Raw genomic sequence first — 18958 nt, 5'->3', positions numbered from 1 at the left:
ATCCGTTGTCCATGTAACTTATTATATGTCGGAAAAACCAAGCGCCTCCTTAAAACGCGGATGATTGAACATCGATCTAATATAAAAAATTCCCGCGTTGACGAGCCCCTGGTTGCACACTGTTTGGCTCATAATCATGCATTTAGTGATCTTACGTTTTGTGCCATTGATCATGTACCGATACATTGGCGTGGGGGCAATCGTGAAGTACAACTTTTAAAATTAGAACAGCGCTGGATCTATCGTTTGGGGACAGTGAATCCGGCAGGATTAAATGCTGATCTTGAACTACACACATTTCTGGGATAATGTTCTACAATTTTTTCTGGTCCTTTTATTTTTGGTTTGTCATTAATATGTTATTTTTCCTATGATATAGTGCTTGTTTCATTTGTTATGATTTTCATCAATCAATGATGTCTGTGATAATCTACACGTCATCATATGACGTCACATCTGCTGAATATTTATTGAAGACGCAGACGTCAGCCTCGTTTCCTCCTTGCGATGCAGAAGAACCTCGGAGACTTCGTGTCCATTTTGAATCGGTAGCCTATGGCGGTCAGATAAGTCTTGTTTCTATTTTTATTGTGAGAAAAGTTTGCTAAGACTGTTTCTTTCACTGTAGGCAAATACTCCTGTGCTGAATGTTATTTAGATGCCCCTGAGGAAGCTTGTTATGCGAAAGCCGTGTTGGGCTATGTTTATACTATGCATTGAGAGAGTGCTCATCGACTTACCTTCTTCACATTGTCAATGGAGCGGAGCATTCAATTAAGTTTGTTTCCTTGAAAGTCTTCTCGTCTGAACTTTTATGATATATTCAAAAATTTAAAAAAATTCAAAAAAGTTTCAATTAATAAATATAGATTTTAGAGTGATGGTGAATGATTAGAGGTCTGGTTGGATTTTGGGTGGAAATCACAATGTCTGGCTTGATGACACCGTCACTATAGGCAAAAATTTAAATCCGAATCAGTTTTCCCCTTTGTTGACAGATTTCAATTACCCCAATATTGATTGGGTAAATGTAACATCAGGACTTGCTAGAGACAAAGTTCCTAGATGTAATAAACGACTGCTTCATGGAGCAATTGGTTCAGGAACCAACGAGAGAGGGAGCTATTTTAGATTTAATTCTTAGTGGAATACAGGATTTGGTGAGAGAGGTAACAGTGGTGGGGCCACTTGGCAACAGTGATCATAACATGATCAAATTTAAACTAACTGGAAGGGGGACAATAAGTACATCTCCAGCTCTAACACAACTTTCAAAAGGGAAACTTTGATAAAATGAGGAAAATAGTTAGAAAAAAATTAAAAGGTGCAACTGCAAAGGTTAAAAGCATTCAACAGGCATGGACATGGATTATATTTTTAAACATAGAGGCGCAGTCCATATGTATTCCACACATTAAGAAAGGTGGAAGGAAGGCAAATCAATTACCATCTTGGTTAAAAGGTGAGGTGAAAGAGGCTATTTTAGCCAAAAAAAATCCTTCAAAAATTGGAAGAAGGATCCATCTGAAGAAAATAGGATAAAACATAAGCATTGTCAAGTTAAGTTTAAAACATTGATAAGACAGGCGAAGAGAGAATTTGAAATGAAGTTGGCCATAGAGGCAAAAACTCATAATAAAAACTTTTTAAAATATATCTGAAGCAAGAAACCTGTGAGGGAGTCGGTTGGACCATTAGATGACCGAGGGGTTAAAGGGGCTCTTAGGGAAGATAAGGCCATTGCAGAAAGACTAAATGAATTCTTTGCTTCCGTGTTTATTAATGAGGATGTTGGGGAGATACCAGTTCTGGAGATGGTTTTCAGGGGTGATGAGTCAGAAGAACTGAACGAAATCACTGTGAACCTGGAAGATGTAGTAGGCCAGATTGACAAACTAAAGAGTAGCGAATCACCTGGACCGGATGGTATGCATCTTAGGGTACTGAAGGAACTCAAAAATTAAATTTCTGATCTATTAGTTAAAATTTGTAACCTATCATTGAAATCATCCATTGTACATGAAGACTGGAGGGTGGCCAATGTAACCCCAATATTTAAAAAAGGCTCCAGGGGCAATCCGGGTAACTATAGACCAGTGAGCCTGACTTCAGTGCCGGGAAAAATAGTGGAAACTATTCTCAAGATCAAAATCATAGAGGATATAGAAAGACATGGTTTAATGGAACACAGTCATCATGGATTTACCCAAGGGAAGTCTTGCCTAACAAATCTGCTTCATTTTTTTTGAAGGGGTTAATAAACATGTGGATAAAGGTGAACCGGTAGATGTAGTATATTTGGATTTTCAGAAGGCGTTTGACAAAGTTCCTCATGAGAGGATTCTAAGAAAACAAAAGTCATGGGACAGGAGGCGATGTCCTTTCGTGGATTAAAAACTGGTTAAAAGAAAGGAAACAGAGTAGGATTAAATGGTCAATTTTCTCAGTGGAAAAGGATAAACAGTAGAGTGCCTCAGGGATCTGTACTTGGACCGGTGCTTTTCAATATCTATATCATGTGTGTGTGTGTGCATATATATATATATGCACACACACACACACACACGATCTGGAAAGGAATACGACGAGTGAGGTTATCAAATTTGCGGATGATACAAAATTATTCAGAGTAGTTAAATCACAAGTGGACTGTGATACATTACAGGAGGATCTTGCAAGACTGGAAGATTGGGCATCCAAATGGCAGATGAAATTTAATGTGGACAAGTGCAAGGTGTTGAATATAGTAGTTACATGATGTTAGGTTCCATATTAGGAGTTACCACCCAGGAAAAAGATCTAGGCATCATAGTGGATAACACTTTAAAATCATCGGCTCAGTGTGCTGCAGCAATCAAAAAAGCAAACAGAATGTTAGAAATTATTAGCAAGGGAATGGTTAATAAAACGGAAAATGTCATAATGCCTCTGTATTGCTCCATGGTGAGACCGCACCTTGAATACTGTGTACAATTCTGGTCACTGCATCTCAAAAAAGATATAGTTGCGATGGAGAAGGTACAGAGAAGGGCAACCAATATGATAAAGGGGATGGAACAGCTCCCCTATGAGGAAAGGCTGAAGACGTTAGGGCTGTTCAGCTTGGAGAAGAGACGGCTGAGGGGGGATATGATAGAGAAATTAAGGAAAACAAAATTATCAGGTAAATAATTTCTCCATGTCCTAGCATGTAGAAGGATGAACTCAGGTCCAGTGGGATCTACCAAAGCTATTCCTGAACAGGGTGGGAGGCTGCCCCTGGTCCAGACAACACTGCTCATGCAAAGGTTGCATCCTCCCAGGCCTGCATATCCAGATGATAAAATCTGTAAAAAGTATGTAAGGAGGACCACGTTGCAGCTTGGCAGATATCGACAAGAGACAACAAACTAACCTCCACCCAAGACACTGCCTGAACTCTAGTAAAATGAGCCCTAACCTGAGTAGGCAACGGATTTTTAGCATCCACATACGTGGCTGTGACCACTTCCTTAATCCAGTGAGCTATTGTAACCCGCGAAGCTGGAGTGCCCTGCTTCCTACCGTCATGAAAGGCATATATAGGTGATCTGTCATTCAGGAAGGTTCAGAAACCCAGATACCGCATGGCAATCCGCTTGACATCCAAAGAACCCAGGAGGTGATACTCCTCCATGTCCCTGACCTTATCCAGGGATGGCAAGGAAATGAACTGATTCAAATGAAAACTTGAAATCACTTTAGGCAAGGACGGACGGAACGAAATGCAGCTGTAATGCTCCTGGAGTCACTTGAAGGAATGGCTCCTAGCAAGACAAAACCTGCAGCTCGGAAATGCGACGCGCAGAATATATAGCCACCAGGAAAGCTGTTTTCAACGTCAATAACCGCAAGGAAAGGCTGCACAGCGATTGAAATGTAGGGCCCGCAAAAAAGTCCAGCACCAAATTAAGAGTCCACAAGAGAACCGGCAACCTCAAGGGAGGCCAACGGTGCTTCATCCCCTTCAAGAAATGCGCCACATCAGGATGGGATGATAAGGACACACCATTCACCATGCCCCTGAAACTCGTAAGAGCAGCATCCTGAAACTTCAAGGAATTAAGGACCAATCCTTTATTCAACCCATCCTGCAAAAAATCCAGAATAAGCGGGATCTTAACTGAATGAGAAGGAACACTGTGCTCCTTACACCAGGCCTCAAACACTCACCAAATCCGCACATATGCCAGAGAAGTTGAGAACTTCCGAGTACAAAGCAAGGCAGCAATCACCACAGAAGGAATTCCACGCTTCAACAGGCGAGACCTCTCAAGGGCCAAACTGTAAGATAGAACAGAGTCAGTTCCTCGTGAAGAACTGGCCCCTCCTTCAACAGATCCCTGTACGGCACAAGAGGACGGGCTTCCTCTACCAGGAGTCTCTGCAGATCCGCATACCACGGATGCCTGGGCCAATCCAGAGGCACCAGAAATACGAGCCCTCTGTGGTCTTTCATTCTGTGAGCCATCCTGCCCACACCAAGGGCCACGGACGAAAGGCATACAGCAACTCGTTTTCTGGCCAGGCCTATACGAGAGCATTGACACCCAGAGACCACGGATCTCTCCTGTGACTGAAGAAGTGAGGAGCCTTTGCATTGCGAGAAGTTGCCAGCAGGTCTAGAGATGGAAAGCCCCAATGATCCACTAGCAACTGAAATGCCTCGGTGGACAACACCCACTCTCTGGGGTTCAGAATCTCCCTGCAGAGAAAATCTGCTCTCATTGTCCTTTCCTGAAATGTGGGAAGCCAAGATCATCTGTAGATGTCTTTTCACCCATTCCATAATTTGGTCTATTTCCAGCAACGCTTGCTGGCTCTTGGTTCCTCCTTGGCGATTGATGTAGGCCACTGTCATCAGACATCCTGCAGCCCACTCGACCCTGTAGTCTGTGGCTGAACTGCAAGCACACCAACCAGACCACCCGTGCTTCCATGAGATTAATGCTCCAGAGCCATCCAACATCCCTGGGCCGCCAGTTCCCGACAGTGAGCTCCCCAGCCTTGGAGACTCGCATCTGTTGTGAGAACCAACCAGTCTGGGGAAGACAAGGACAGCCCCCTGCTCAGATGAGCCTCCTGCAACCACCACTGGAGGCGGGAACATATTTCCACCGGCAAGTGGAAGTGAACCAAATAGTCCTGAGACTGTGGGTTCCAACAAGACAGCAGTGAATGCTGAAGAGGACGCACATGCGCCCTCACACATGGCACTGCTTCCAGGGTTGCTGCCATCAAATCAAACACCTATAGATAGACCACACCATCGAGTGTATAGCGTTTACCAACTGATGCACCTGGGACATCAATGTCTGGATCTAGCAGAAAAACCTTGTCCTGCCTTGTGTCGAAACAAACTCCCAGATACTCCAACAACTGAGAAGGCTGGAGACTGCTCTTGGCCAGATTCACCACCCAACCAAGCTCTGGCAACAAGGAGAGCACCTTGTTGGACACCAGGTGGCTCTTGTCCAAAGACTTGGCCCAAATCAACCAGTTGTCCAAGCATAGATGCACCAGGATTCCATTTCTTCTCAACGCTGCCGCTGCAACCACCATAACCTTATAAAATGTTCGGGGGGGGGGGGGGGGCAGAAGATTCCATCTCTTCTCAATGCTGCTGCTACAACCACCATATCCTTAGAAAATGTTCTGGGGGGCAGTTGCTAGACCAAAGGTCAGCACCTAAAATTGATAATGGCGACCCAGCAGAAAACGTTGGTACTCCAAACAGATGGGAATATGAAGGTAGGCCTTGGACAGATCCAGGGAAGTCAGAAATTCTCCCGATTGCACAGCCATCATCACAACGCATAAGGTTTCCATGCAAAAATGAGTCGCCTGCAGATGCCGGCTGACACTCTTGAGATCCAGGATAGGACGAAAAGAACCTTCCTTCTTGGGCACAATAAAATGAATGGAATAGTGCCCCATATTTTCCTCAAACGTAGGCACAGGAACTATAGCTCTCAGCTGGAGGAGCCTTAGAAGGATAGACTCCACAGTCTGCTTCTCCTGAGGGAAGTGGCAAGGAGACATCCTGAACATGTCCCGAGGAATACTGCGAAACTCCAGCACATATCCTTCCTGTATCACTTCCAGGACCCAGTGATCTGATGTGAGCTCGACCCACCTTAAATAAGAGAGATAGGGGGACACCTATCTCCATGTCCTGAAGGTAGGCTGCCAAACCTTCATTGGGAAGCTCAGGACGATCCACCACCCGAGCTCACTCCTCTCTTGGACTGTCGGGGACAAAAGGACTGAGATCTATCAAAAGGCCAAGTCCTCTGAAATATCGAGCTCCTGTAGAGATGAAAATGCTTGGAACCCCTGAAACAACCCCCTCATAGAAAAAGAGGTGCTGTAATTGCTTATCTTCCGGTAACTGGGGAACTGAAGATTCGCCCCACTTACAGTTTTTCCAACTTGCTGCCAAACAAGAGCGAGGCTTTAAAGGGCATTTTTGTTAGATTAGCTTTGGAAGCTGCATCAGCAGACCAATTCCGCAACCATAGCTGACATCTGGCCACCACCACCGAAACTACTCCTCTGGCTTCTGCTAAAAAGGTGACAGTCGGTTCCATAACCATTCTGGAATTCACCCCAGAATCATCCACCTCCTGAGAGAGAAGCAGACAAGAACTTGCCATCAGAGGGCAACAGGAAGCAATTTGTAAGGTCATTGCCACTGCGTCAAAAGCCTGCTTAAGGATAGACCCAATCCATCTATCATGCATGTCCTTCAAGGCCGGTCCTCCCTCCATGGGGATAGTCGTCCACTTAGAGACGGCGCAGACCAGCACATCCACTTTGGGAAACTGCAAACGCTCTCTCACACCTGAATCCAGAGCTTATAGGCCTTCTAATGCCCGATCCCCTTTGAAATTTGCCTCCGGAGTGTCCCATTCAAGATCAATCAACTCCTGAATGGCATCCATGACAGGAGAAAAGCAAGAGGCTTTCCACAACGAAACTAAAATGGGATTCTTCTTCGACTCTAACATGGAATCTGCTCCAGGCACTCCCAGCATCTTCAAGGTCTGGGAAATCAGGGCCAGCAGTTCATCTCTATGAAAAAACCATAACATTGTCCAATATGGCTCCAAACCCAGAGGAATTTCCCCATCTTATAAGGAATCATCCAGGTCCCTACCAGGAAAACCTGTGGCAAACCAAGGCTTGCCCCAGTGCTTAACCATAGGAGCAGAAAAGGGAGGGGCCACCGGCTGAGGGTCCGACCTGATACAGTGGGCAAACCAGAGGGCTGTGCCTGAACAAAGGCCTACAAATCCTGAATATACTCCACCCAAGCGAAAGCAGATGGATCTAGGCCAAGCCCAGAAGAGACTAGGGCAGGTTCAACTGAATGCCATCCCCTGTGGAGCAGTCAAGGGAGTAGCAAGAACCGGTGTACTTTCAGCCAAAGCCGTAACCAGACCATCATCAGAAAGGGAGGATCCAGTTTTAGCAAAATCCGAGGAAGACAACTCTCCCTGAGCATGCAAACAGCTCTGACATATTGGAAGCCCTAATATGACAAGCAACGCAAAGAGAAATGAGTCTATGCTTCTTGTTTACCAGCGCCATTAGCGGCAGTAATCATGTTCCAAATAGCTAGCACTTAAAGTTACATGCACAAATTTTAGGCGCCCTGGAAATAAGTGTGGCAAGGAGCACAAATAACTTGTGCGCCAAGCTGGAGCGTATCACCACGTTTTAAAAAGAAAATTATGCGAACAAAAAGCCGCCTAACGCTGAGTGCACACCACATGCACAGAGTTGACATACTGCACACACCGATGTCCTATATATATATATATATATATATATATCTTCCGGAGATATATATATATATGATATAGGAGATGTCCTGTGTGTGTGTATGTATATATAAGAAAGGGGTAAAGGAGTGGTAAGTGCTGGAAGGTGTATGGGATGAGGGATGGGGAGTGAAAATGAAAATGGGTATTGCTATTTTGATGTTGCCATCTTGGAAAAGTGTTTCCAGTTTTTCACTGTGACATGCTATTTTCTCTTTAATAAAAAAAAAGTTTTTATCATAATAAAAAGAATCTGTGGAAAAATCATTTTTCCATGGATTTTTTTTTTTGTTACAACATTAAAATTCCCAGGAAAAATAATGAAAACTGAAAACAAAAGTCCCTACCTATATATTAAACAAGGGTGCATTTGGGAAAACAATTATAATCATAACACAACAAAAAACAAATATAGAAACTAAAAATTATCAAAATTTGTACTATATTGTATGTCCATTCAAGTCAGAGCAAGTGTAATGGTGATAAACAGTCATAGTAGCCCTTAAGGACCATTAGGCTGATATGCAGCAGACATTCTAACATTTAAATTTGTGAAAAAAAGGCTTCATATAACTATTTTAAAAGGGGGACACTTAAGGAGAAATTTCCTTACCTGTTAATTTCCTTTCCAATAGTCCAACCATGACAAGTGGGTTTTTTTCCCCCTAATAGCAGATGGAGGCAGACAACACTGTTTTCATGTGTGTGATATCAAAGCCACTACTTAAAGCTAGCAGCAGGATTCCAGTATCCTAACAAACCTTCGGGCCAAACCCCCAGCAATTAAACCCCCAAATAAATGTCAACATGACAAAAACTGGCAAGTTTTTCTGCAACCTGGAACAGAGGGAAAGAAGGAACAAGAAAAACAAGGTGAACTCTCTCAACCGAAACTCAACACACAAACCTTCTGAAATAGTATAGTCTCGCATCCCGGCTGGGTCCTTGACTAGTGTAGCAGGACTAAGGAAAGGAAAATTAGTTTCTTACCTGATAATTTTCGTTCCTGTAGTACCAAGGATCAGTCCAGGACACCTGGGTTGTGACTCCGCACCAGTAGATGGAGACAGACTAAAACTTGTGGGCGGAGCCATATATGCCCCTGTGTCAGTCACAGCCCCTCAGTCATACGGAATGTCAAAGTAGAACACAACCAGAGCCACTAAGACGAGCTAGAAACCGCTAATAGAACGGGAAAAAAAAAAACAGCTCTCCTGGAAACAGACTCTCCAACCGAGAGAGCTAAACAAGCGGAACCGAGGAATTCAGAACAAAGAGCGGACTCTCCATTACTTCAGCGCAGCACTGCGTGCGGGATCCTGGACTGATCCTTGGTACTACAGGAACGAAAATTATCAGGTAAGAAACTAATTTTCCTTTCCCTGTACGTACCAGGATCAGTCCAGGACACCTGGGATGTACCAGAGCAACCTACTGAGGGTGGGAAGCAGAGAGTCCCGCTCGGAGTACCTTCTCTCCAAAACCCCCGGAAACGGTAGCCCGGACATCCAACCGGTAATGCCGGATAAAGGTATGCAACGACTTCCAGGTGGCCGCCCTACAAATCTCTCGAGGCGACACCTGAGAAGCTTCCGCCCAAGACGCTGCCTGAGATCGAGTCGAGGGAGCCCGCAGCCCCACGGGAAGAGGTTTTCCCCGCACCAAGTACGCCGAACCAATGGCCTCCTTGAGCCAACTGGTGATCGTTGTGCGTGACGCTGCGGCTCCTTTCTTTGGTCCAGAGACCCTTTCTTTGGTCCAGAGACCAGGACAAACAGATGATCTGTGACCCGAAACGGATGAGTGACATCCAGATATCGGAGAAGGGATCCCCGCACGTCAAGCTTCCGTAACTCCCTCGCTTCTGGAACAGAGGACTCTCCGCACGCAAAAGCGGGCAACTCCACTGATTGATTCACGTGAAACGACGAGACCACTTTCGGTAGAAAGGAAGGAATCGTCCGTAAGGAAACCCCCGAATCGGAGATACGCAAGAAAGGTTCGTTACAGGACAGGGCCTGTAACTCGGAAACACGCCGTGCCGAGGCAATCGCCACCAAGAATGCCGTTTTTAAAGTGAGATCCGTAAGAGTTGCGCGTGTCAAGGGCTCAAACGGCGCCGTGCATAGAGCGGAGAGAACCCAATTGAGGTTCCAAGCCGGACAAGGAAGACGTAACGGGGGGCGAAGGTGCTGAGCACCCCGAAGGAAATGAGAAATATCCGGGTGAAGCGCCAGAGACGTACCACGGACCTTACCTCGCAAACACCCAAGCGCCGCCACTTGGACCCGTAGGGAACTGCATGCCAGACCTTTGGCCAGACCTGTCTGGAGGAACCCCAGAATGTCAGAGACGGAAGCCGAAGTGGGGTCCACCCCACGCTGCACGCACCAGGTCTCAAAGACCACCCAGACACGGACATAAGCCAGAGACGGCGACTGCTTCCTGGAACGCAGTAGCGTGGCCACCACCGCATCTGAATAACCTCTGCTCTTCAGTCGATTCCTCTCAAAAGCCATGCTGCGAGACAGAAATGATCCGCATCCTCCAAACAGACGGGGCCCTGATGGAGCAGGGCCGCCATTCCCTGGAGCCAAAGGGGTGCCGCTACTGCCAGTTGTACGAGGTCTGCGAACCACGGCCGGCGCGGCCACTCCGGTGCCACCAAGATCACATTGGCCGGATGCAACTCTATGCGCCGCAGGATCTTGCCGATCATCGGCCACGGGGGAAACACGTAGACATCCGTCGGCCAGGGAAGCACCAACGCATCGACGCCTTCTGCCCCCCGCTCTCGACGTCGACTGTAAAATCGCGGGGCCTTCGCGTTATGTCACGTGGCCAAGAGATCCATGTGGGGCACCCCCCACGTTTTGCAAACGAGCAGAAATGCTTCGTCACCCAACTCCCACTCTCCGGGAACCAGGCGATGACGGCTGAGAAATCCGCCTGCACGTAGTCGACTCCCGCAATGTGAGACGCTGCTATGTTGCTGAGATGTAGCTCCGACCAGGCCATCAAGCGCTGAGCTTCCTCCGCCACCTGGGGGCTCCTTGTCCCGCCCTGGCGGTTGATGTATGCCACAGTGGTCGCATTGTCCGACAACACTCGAACTGCCTTCCCCCGCAGCAACAGCAGGAAGGCTTGCAGGCCAGGCCAGACGGACCGCTCTGGTCTCTAGGCGATTGATAGACCACTGGGCTTGCGACACGGACCATAGGCCTTGGACTGAGCTCCCCAGGCAGACCGCTCCCCAACCGGTGAGGCTGGCATCCGTGGCCACCACTGTGCAGTTGGGCACCCGAGGAGAGACCCCAGACGACAGATGCTTGGGATCCAGCCACCAGAGCAGGCTGGACCTCGCGTGTCCCGTGAGCGGAAGCGGTAGATTGAGTTCCTCCGAGACCGGCTTCCAGCGGGATAGTAAGGAGGACTGTAATGGTCGCAGATGAGCGAATGCCCAGGAAATCAGCGCCAGCGTTAAAGCCGTATACCCTAGGACCATAAGCAAACGCAGACCCGCGGTCGGCGGAGAGACAATAATCGTCGTACTTGAGCTTGCAGCTTGCACACTTGTTCGTGCGACAGGAACACCTTGCCCTGCTTTGTGTCAAAGAGCTCCCAGATATTCCAAGGTCTGCGTGGGTGTCAGATGACTCTTGCAGTAGTCGATCACCCATCCTAGGGACTGCAGAAGGTGGAGGACCCTGGCTACCGCCATCCGACCCTGAGCCTCGGACTTCGCCCGAATCAACCAATCATCCAGGTAAGGATGCACCAGGAGACCTTCTCGGCGCAGCTGCGCCACCGCTACTACCATCACCTTCGTGAATGTACGTGGGGCCGTCGCGAGCCCGAACGGGAGCGCTCGGAACTGGTACTGCCGCCCTAGTACGCAGAACCTGAGGAAGCGTTGGAATGACGGATGAATGCCTATGAAGATATGCCTCCGTGAGATCCAGGGAGGCCAGGAAGTCACCAGGCCTTACCGCGGCGATGACTGAACGAATCGTCTCCATTTTGAAGTGAGGAATGCGAAGGCATCGATTTACCCCTTTGAGATCCAGCATCGGTCTGGACGTGCCGTCCTTCTTCGGGACGATGAAGTAGATGGAGTAACGGCCCTTGCCGTGTTGGCTGACCGGGATAGCTCCCAAGTCTTCAAAGCGTCGGATGGTGTCGAGCACAGCAGCCTTCTTCTCGGGGCCTTGCAGGGCGAGATAAGGAACTTGTCCGCTGGAGCACGAGCACAATCGAACGCGTAGCCGTGTCTTCTCACGTTGAGGACCTACTGGTCTGACGTTATGCCGGCCCATCCCTCGAAAATGACATCACCGCGCCCCGACGTTAGGAACGGCATGTTGAGGCTGCGGCGAGAGATGGACCGACCACATTTCGTTGCGAAGCTTTGGCTCCTGTGATTGCCAGGGCTCGGCGAGATATGGACCGACCACATTTCGTTGCGAAGCTTTGGCTCCTGCGAACGCCAGGGCTCCCTCAGTGGCCAGAAGCTGATGGGCTCATCCCAATCCAGCCCGAAGTGCAAATCACTCCAGACTGCGGCTCAAGCCCCGGGCGGAAGCCCCAAAGGCCTTCTTCAATTGCAACTCCAAAGTACAATCCTAGAGATCCCATACGTCCGCGGTATTCGGCATTGGGATGGGAGTGCGCTTTGGGACTGCTGACGTGGAAGAGTCCACATTAGGGACCCGCAACACCTCCAAGGCCTCCTCAGGCAGAGGGTAAAACTTGTCCATTGCCGTGGAGAACCTTCAGCCCCAAGACCAGGATGTCCTTGTCCCAATGCCGCAGGTCCATAGCCAAGAGAGGGACCGGGAAGGTGGTAGAGGGCCACGCAGAACCGACCCACCCTGAATCCACGGAGCCTCCTCCAGCCTCCCCCGGAGGCGCGAGATCCCTAACTCTTCCAGAATGACGAGAAGGAGAACAGCTGGATAACCCTGGGAACTGGTAACTGCCACTTCGGATGTCCGGTGCTAATGCCTGGCTCTGGGCGATGGGTGCCTGTCACTCTCTGCCCCCCTCGGGGGCGGGGACGAGTTCTCCAAGCCCTCCTGAGCCGAGGACGAGACCGAGGACTCCCAATCGTCCAGAGGTGGAATGGTCCTCAAAACCTTTTAACTCGCGGCCCTCCGGCCGGGGCCTACCGTTTGCCGTTCCTGAAGCCTAGAAAAAAACGGCGCTACGAGACCCCCAGCCGTTAAACCGCTGAACGTTTGCGTGGCATACGGGCCCTAAAAACCCAGCGCATGGCCCAACGACTCCTGCCCCCTTTCCTGAGGGACCCGCGGGAACTGAGGGACGCAGAGGGAACCGTTGAGGAGAAGTGGAGGCGACAAATTTCTGCCCCACCCCCCCCCCCGAAGGTTCCCGCCGCTATCGGGACCGCTGCCGACCGGGGCTGCAAAAAAAACAACTGCCCCTGCCGCAATCGGGACGCTCCCGCCGCGATCGGGACCGCTGTAGACCGTGGCGGTAAAATGGCCGCCCGAGCCGCGATTGGGACCGCTGCCGTGATCGGGACCGCTGCCAACTGCAGCAGCAACAAATGCTGGTCTAGCCGCCTCAGTTTCCACAGCACCGGGCGAATGAGCCGCCGAGCCGACCGCCGAAGGGGGGCCACCCGCCGCTCAGGCGCCCGCCATGTCCCGCGCCATTTCGCGGCCGCCGAAGGGGGCCCCCTGCTTCTCAGGCGCCTGCTGTGGCCAAAATGGCCGCCACTGCCGCATGGAGCGGGAAGAGCTCTTGGGGCCTTTCTTTCGCGCTCCCCCGCGCGGGTCACGAATGAGCCCCCCCCCCCCCCCAAGGCGCCACGGACGATCCCTCACCGCCCGAGAAGCAGCGCGCGTGCCGAACCGCCGGCCCGGCAATCGAGCCGCAAGTCAAGCCGGCGAAAAAACGGCGCGAAACGGGGCCCAAGGACCGCAGTAGGGAAGAGACACCCCCAATAAAATACAGCGAACGGCCGGCCCCCCCCCCCCCCCGCCGCCAGCGGCGCCCCCCCACCGGAGAGCGGCGTCGCAAGACGAGAGAGAGAGAGAGAGCCGGCACAAAAACAAACACGTCTTTCTTTTTTTTTTTTTTACAACAAACAAACCTGTCGCTGTCCACAGTCCTGGAGCCCTAATCCAACAGGGGGAGTGAACCGGGCTCCCCGGTGTCACCCCTGACGCTGCTACTAAGAAAGCCGGGTCCTCGACCCTAGCAGCGGCCTCAACCAGGGGGGGTAGTCCCCTCAGGACCTCACAACCCCCCTGGGAGGCAGGGCGGACGGAACGACAGTGACAATTTGGTAAACAGAAAACAAATTCAAAATTCAAGATTAAAGCACCCTGGCCGAAAACTGGCCTAACAACCAAGAAAAAAGGAACCGACCCTGACAGAGTACCAAAACCAGGGCAGGAAGGAGCTGTGACCGCACCTGCACCATCTACTGGAGACAGAGTAAGACTGAGGGGCTGTGAATGACACAGGGGCATATATGGCTCCGCCCACAAGTTTTAGTCTGTCTCCATCTACTGGTGCGGAGTCACAACCCAGGTGTCCTGGACTGATCCTGGTACGTACAGGGAAAAGGAAATTAACAGGTAAAGAAATGTCTCTTTCCCTCTCATTCTGCTACACCAGTCCAGCCACGACAAGTGCAAAGTAGCAAAGTTTCACCTACCTGGGCAGGAGGAAGCAAGGGCTGCTTGAAGAACCACTGCCCCATAAGACGTATCTTCCCACGTCAGTACGCCCAACCGATAATGCTTCACAAAAGTGTGCAGTGACGACCAAGTGGCCACCCTGCAAATATCGGCCAGCTCCAGTGCATGCACCTCCGCCCGGGTGGAATGCATGAGCACTAATTCCGGAGACTTCTGGTCCTTCAGCACATAAAGCTGACTCCACCATCTCCTTTATCCAGCGGGCCAGAGTAGCCTTGGGAGGCCACCTCCCCCTACATGGATCTCCAAAAAGGACAAAAAACCCTGTCCAGCTTGAGGGAATGATTCTCAGGACCACACTCCTCCTAGGTAAAGGCCAGAAGGGAAACCGTGATAGTGGGGGAAAAAAAATGCAAAAAACGAAGTTTTCCACAAGGCAAAAAAGCCTGAATTATAGAACTCAATCAAACCGTGAGGCTCACAGCTCCATGAAAACAAAAAAAAAACCGAGAGAGAGAGACTGAAGAGGGACCCTGCGTGGACACATGGTATAGGGCATGCTCAGTGTGTCTAGTCAAAGGTTCTAGAAACTTTGACATATGTTTTCAGCATTGGGCTCCATCTGGTGATGCCACTCATGTGTGAGGACTAACATCCTGTGACCAAAATGACAAGGCACACTGAGCATGCCTAGTGTGTCCTATACCACGCCATCCATGCAGGATCCCTCTCCAGTCTTTTTTTTATTTTTTCATGGAGCTGTGAGCCTCACGGTTTGATTGAGTTCTATAATTCAGGCTTTTTTGCCTTGTGGAAAACTTCGTTTTTTGCCATTTTATTTTCCACTATCTTTTCATTTGGTCCATCACCGGGTCCCTCTCAGTGCTTCCCCGTAGTGCCCTCAGCCTATCTACTACCACGTTCTCTGTCCTGGCCAGGTACATGGACCTGAGCACCACCCCATGACGAGGCAGGAAGGCTATGGCCTGAGCTGTGACTAGCAGGGCTCCTATGAAGTCCAACTGATGAACCCTAGTGACTCCAACCCTCGGATGGTCAAGCACATGGACCTGGCGGCACCTGCCTGAGATGTATTCTTGACCAGCCAATCGTCCAGATAGGAGAAATCATGCATTCCTTGCCTGCGGAGGTGTGCTGCCACCATGGCCAGGCATTTTGTGATGGCACGTGGGGCTGACGCTAACCCAAACGGCAACACCCAGCACTGGAAGTGCTGTTTTCCCACCACAAATTGGACATACTTCCTGTGAATAGGAAAGATCTCGATGTGAGTGTATGTGCCCTTTAGATCAAGGGAGCACAGCCTATTCCCTTTTTGTAGAACTGGATCAAGGTGCCCAGGGAAACCATCTTGAACTTTTAGAAACTTGAGGCCCTTAAGTCTGGGATGGGACAGAGTCCTCCTGTTCTCTTTGGAATCAAGAAGTACCTGGAGTAGAATCCCCAATTTCTTTGCCCTGGTGGTACGGGCTCGATCACCCTGGCCAGTAAGTTGGAGAAGAACTCCGTTAGCAGTTCTTCTGCTCACTGATGCACTACTGGCCCCTAAAACAAACTGCTCAGAGAACAATTTGTCGGGACACCTAATAGAATCAATTGATATCCTAGATGGGACGATGGAAAGAATCCACTGTCCGAGGTTATACTGGGCACTTGTTCACGAAGAACTGCAGCCTGCTCCCGACCGGATGGTCCAACATCTCGAGTACGGGCGGCCGGCCTATGCTCCCTATGACCCAAGCAAAATCCTGACCCTGGAGTTGACAGAGGTGCCGGCTGGGGCTTAGGGGCTCTCTGCAGCTTGTGGCAGCCACAGGAGCCCTGATGGAGTTAACAGGAGCGATGGGGGGAGGCATAGAAAATAGTAAGTCTTCTTTTATCCCTGTCTTGCTGGCCTCCTAGAAGAGGATGATGGGTCGGGAGTGCTGGCGGAGAATTGTTGGAGTGTTTCAATGTGGTCCCGAAGCTGGGCTAGAGCGTCCCATACCCTATCTCCGAAGAGATTCTCCGCAGTGCACAGCACATCGGCGAGTCATTCCTGTATTTCTGGTCAGAGATCCGAGGCCCACAGCCATGCCATTCTGTGGACGCAGATTCCTGCTGCAGAGAATCTCAATGTCATCTCGTAAACATCGTAGTTCGCCAGGCCCTTATGCTCCAGTGACATGAGTATGTCCTGCTACTGCTGAGGCAGCTGATCGGCCACCTCCTGCACCTGCTTCCAGATGTCCCGCGAGTACTGGCTCACGTAGAGCTGGGTAGGTAGCAATGCGGGCAATGAGCATGGTACCTTGAAACACCTTTCTCCCAAAAGAGTCCATTGCTCTGTGGTCCTTCCCCGGGGGTGCCAAGGAATGAGTCAGCGAATGCTTGGCCCTCTTGAAGGCGGATTCGACCACCACCAAATGGTGGGGCAGTTGATGCTTATCGCATCCTAGAGCCTTTTGGACGAGGTAGACCCTGAACGCCTTCTTATTAATGGGAGGCACTGTGAGGGGGTGTTCCCATATCCTCAGCAGCAGCTCCTTAAGGATCTCGTACACCGGGACCGCAACTATCTCCTTAGGAGTCTCCACGAACTGGAGGATCTCAAGCATTTTGTGCCTGGCATCCTCCTCCGTTAACTGAAATGGGATGTCTTCTACCATCACCCTCACAAACCCTGCAAAGGTCAAGTCCACCAGCAGAGACTTGCTTCACTCCTTTGAAGGAGAAGGGTCTGATGGGAGAATGTTAGAGCCCTCATCCTCACCATAAGCTACAGGGGATGGCACTCTAGGTGCTCGGCCTTCATCCAGAGGTACAGGCACCGCTAACACCGGACAGGGTTCTGCAGCCCTCGATGTCTCTGCCAGCCTAGATGATGCTTGCTTCTCGAAGGAACCTGCAATGACTACTGTATCGGTAGGGGGAGGTTTTGCTGCCCCACCAGGCACCAATGCTATTCCAAGACTCGACGCTAGCTGGGTCAGTAACACACCAATGAGCACATTGAGCTTCTCCAGAAGCAGTTCGAGGACGGGCAGAACAGGGTCTGGTTGTCGTCAGTGCCTCAGGACTGAAGCCCTGCAGCACCCGCTCCACCACCAGCTGGACTCAGCGCTCCAACTCCTCCTCAAACGTTGCCAATGCCAACACCAACTGGGAGGAAGGAGGGGTGGCCAGATCTTCTTTGGACCTGTAAGGTGGCTTCAAGTTCACATCAGAACTAGTCTCCTTTGGATTACAGAATTATGAATTTTGACTTATGTTGTATGTACAATATAAGTTGAGGATGTTTATTGCTATTTGTTGTACCTTGCCTTTGACTTAATTTTTGATGATAGGTGAGTAATAAAAGTTTAACACATATTTAATATCCCACTCCCAACTCATTTAACCTAGTCAATCACAATAGTAGTCCTTTGCTAGAGGCCACAGACTAAGGTTCCTTCTTAAAACCTGTAGACCAGTCACTAGGTGTCACCATTGTGCAAGAACTGGGATTTCTTCTCCCTCACCAGGTTGTGAACACTGGCTCTGCAGCTTCCCCAGAGAATCAGAGATCCCATCAAGCCCAGGTCCTCTGCTTGGCAGCACTTGCCACTAATCCACAAGACCGGCCTTCAATCCATTTTTTAAAAAGTGTGTCTATAAGCATCTCTGACAGATAAACAATACAAAATAATAAACAAAGCACCTGCACCATAATGCTTACCAGAAATACATCCTTGGGGTCAAAGGCAAGACTTAAGACAGGAGCCTCGTGCCCTCTCAAAGTCTTCTGCTGACTGCTGTCATCCACTTGCACAATTTTCACAATAAAATCACTGAAGAGGAGAAAAAATTCAGCATATAGAATTCCAGATCTCACAGGTCATGATCTTTCATTATTACAATAGCTTGGAAAAAGACAACTCAATACATTTCTATAGAAAACATGAGTGAAAACTGCTACCTATACTTATGTAAAATAATTCAAGGTTCAAGGAATACATAATTAGAACTACCTTCGGAGAGCTTTTTGTATAAAGCTTCTTTCCAAAGAAAGGAAAAACCCTAATTCAGGACAACTCTTTTTTTTTTTTTTTTTTTTTTTTTACAAGCATCATTTCTTTATGCCTCCCAGCACAAAGTAAAGCATCCCCTTCATTCGGTGGATTGTTTTAGGAGAAATGGTTGCACCCTGAATTCATAAGCATGTCAAATTCTTGCACTTGTGTTTTCCACATTTTGGTGCCAGAATTCACAATAGCAATTGGTTGCTACGGTGCCCAACTGACGATATACCACATTTAAACAAAGAAACAGGTTAAACAGTAGAGGCCATAAATAGGTTGGCTGAAGGGTTTTGGCTCTGCTCTTGAGTTACTTAAAACGTTTCTGGCACAGTGCCCCAGTGAATCTATATGACTGAAGGAAGGAATCAAGTAATGACATGAT

General features: G+C 49.3%; 1 protein-coding gene across 1 annotated transcript in view; it reads right to left on the bottom strand.

Moving 5' to 3' along the window:
- Positions 1–18958, bottom strand: part of WDHD1 (WD repeat and HMG-box DNA binding protein 1) — a 247833-nt gene that overhangs the window by 200930 nt on the left and 27945 nt on the right. The window contains exon 5 of the mRNA XM_029597432.1: positions 18234–18345. Coding sequence (XP_029453292.1) covers positions 18234–18345 — 112 coding nt within the window. The remainder of the gene's footprint in view (positions 1–18233; positions 18346–18958) is intronic.

The sequence above is a fragment of the Rhinatrema bivittatum genome, chromosome 4 (assembly GCF_901001135.1).
Source record: "Rhinatrema bivittatum chromosome 4, aRhiBiv1.1, whole genome shotgun sequence".
In the NCBI taxonomy this organism is placed as follows: domain Eukaryota; kingdom Metazoa; phylum Chordata; class Amphibia; order Gymnophiona; family Rhinatrematidae; genus Rhinatrema; species Rhinatrema bivittatum.
Note: the sequence above shows the minus strand (reverse complement) of the source record. Positions and strands in the feature narration are given on the sequence as shown.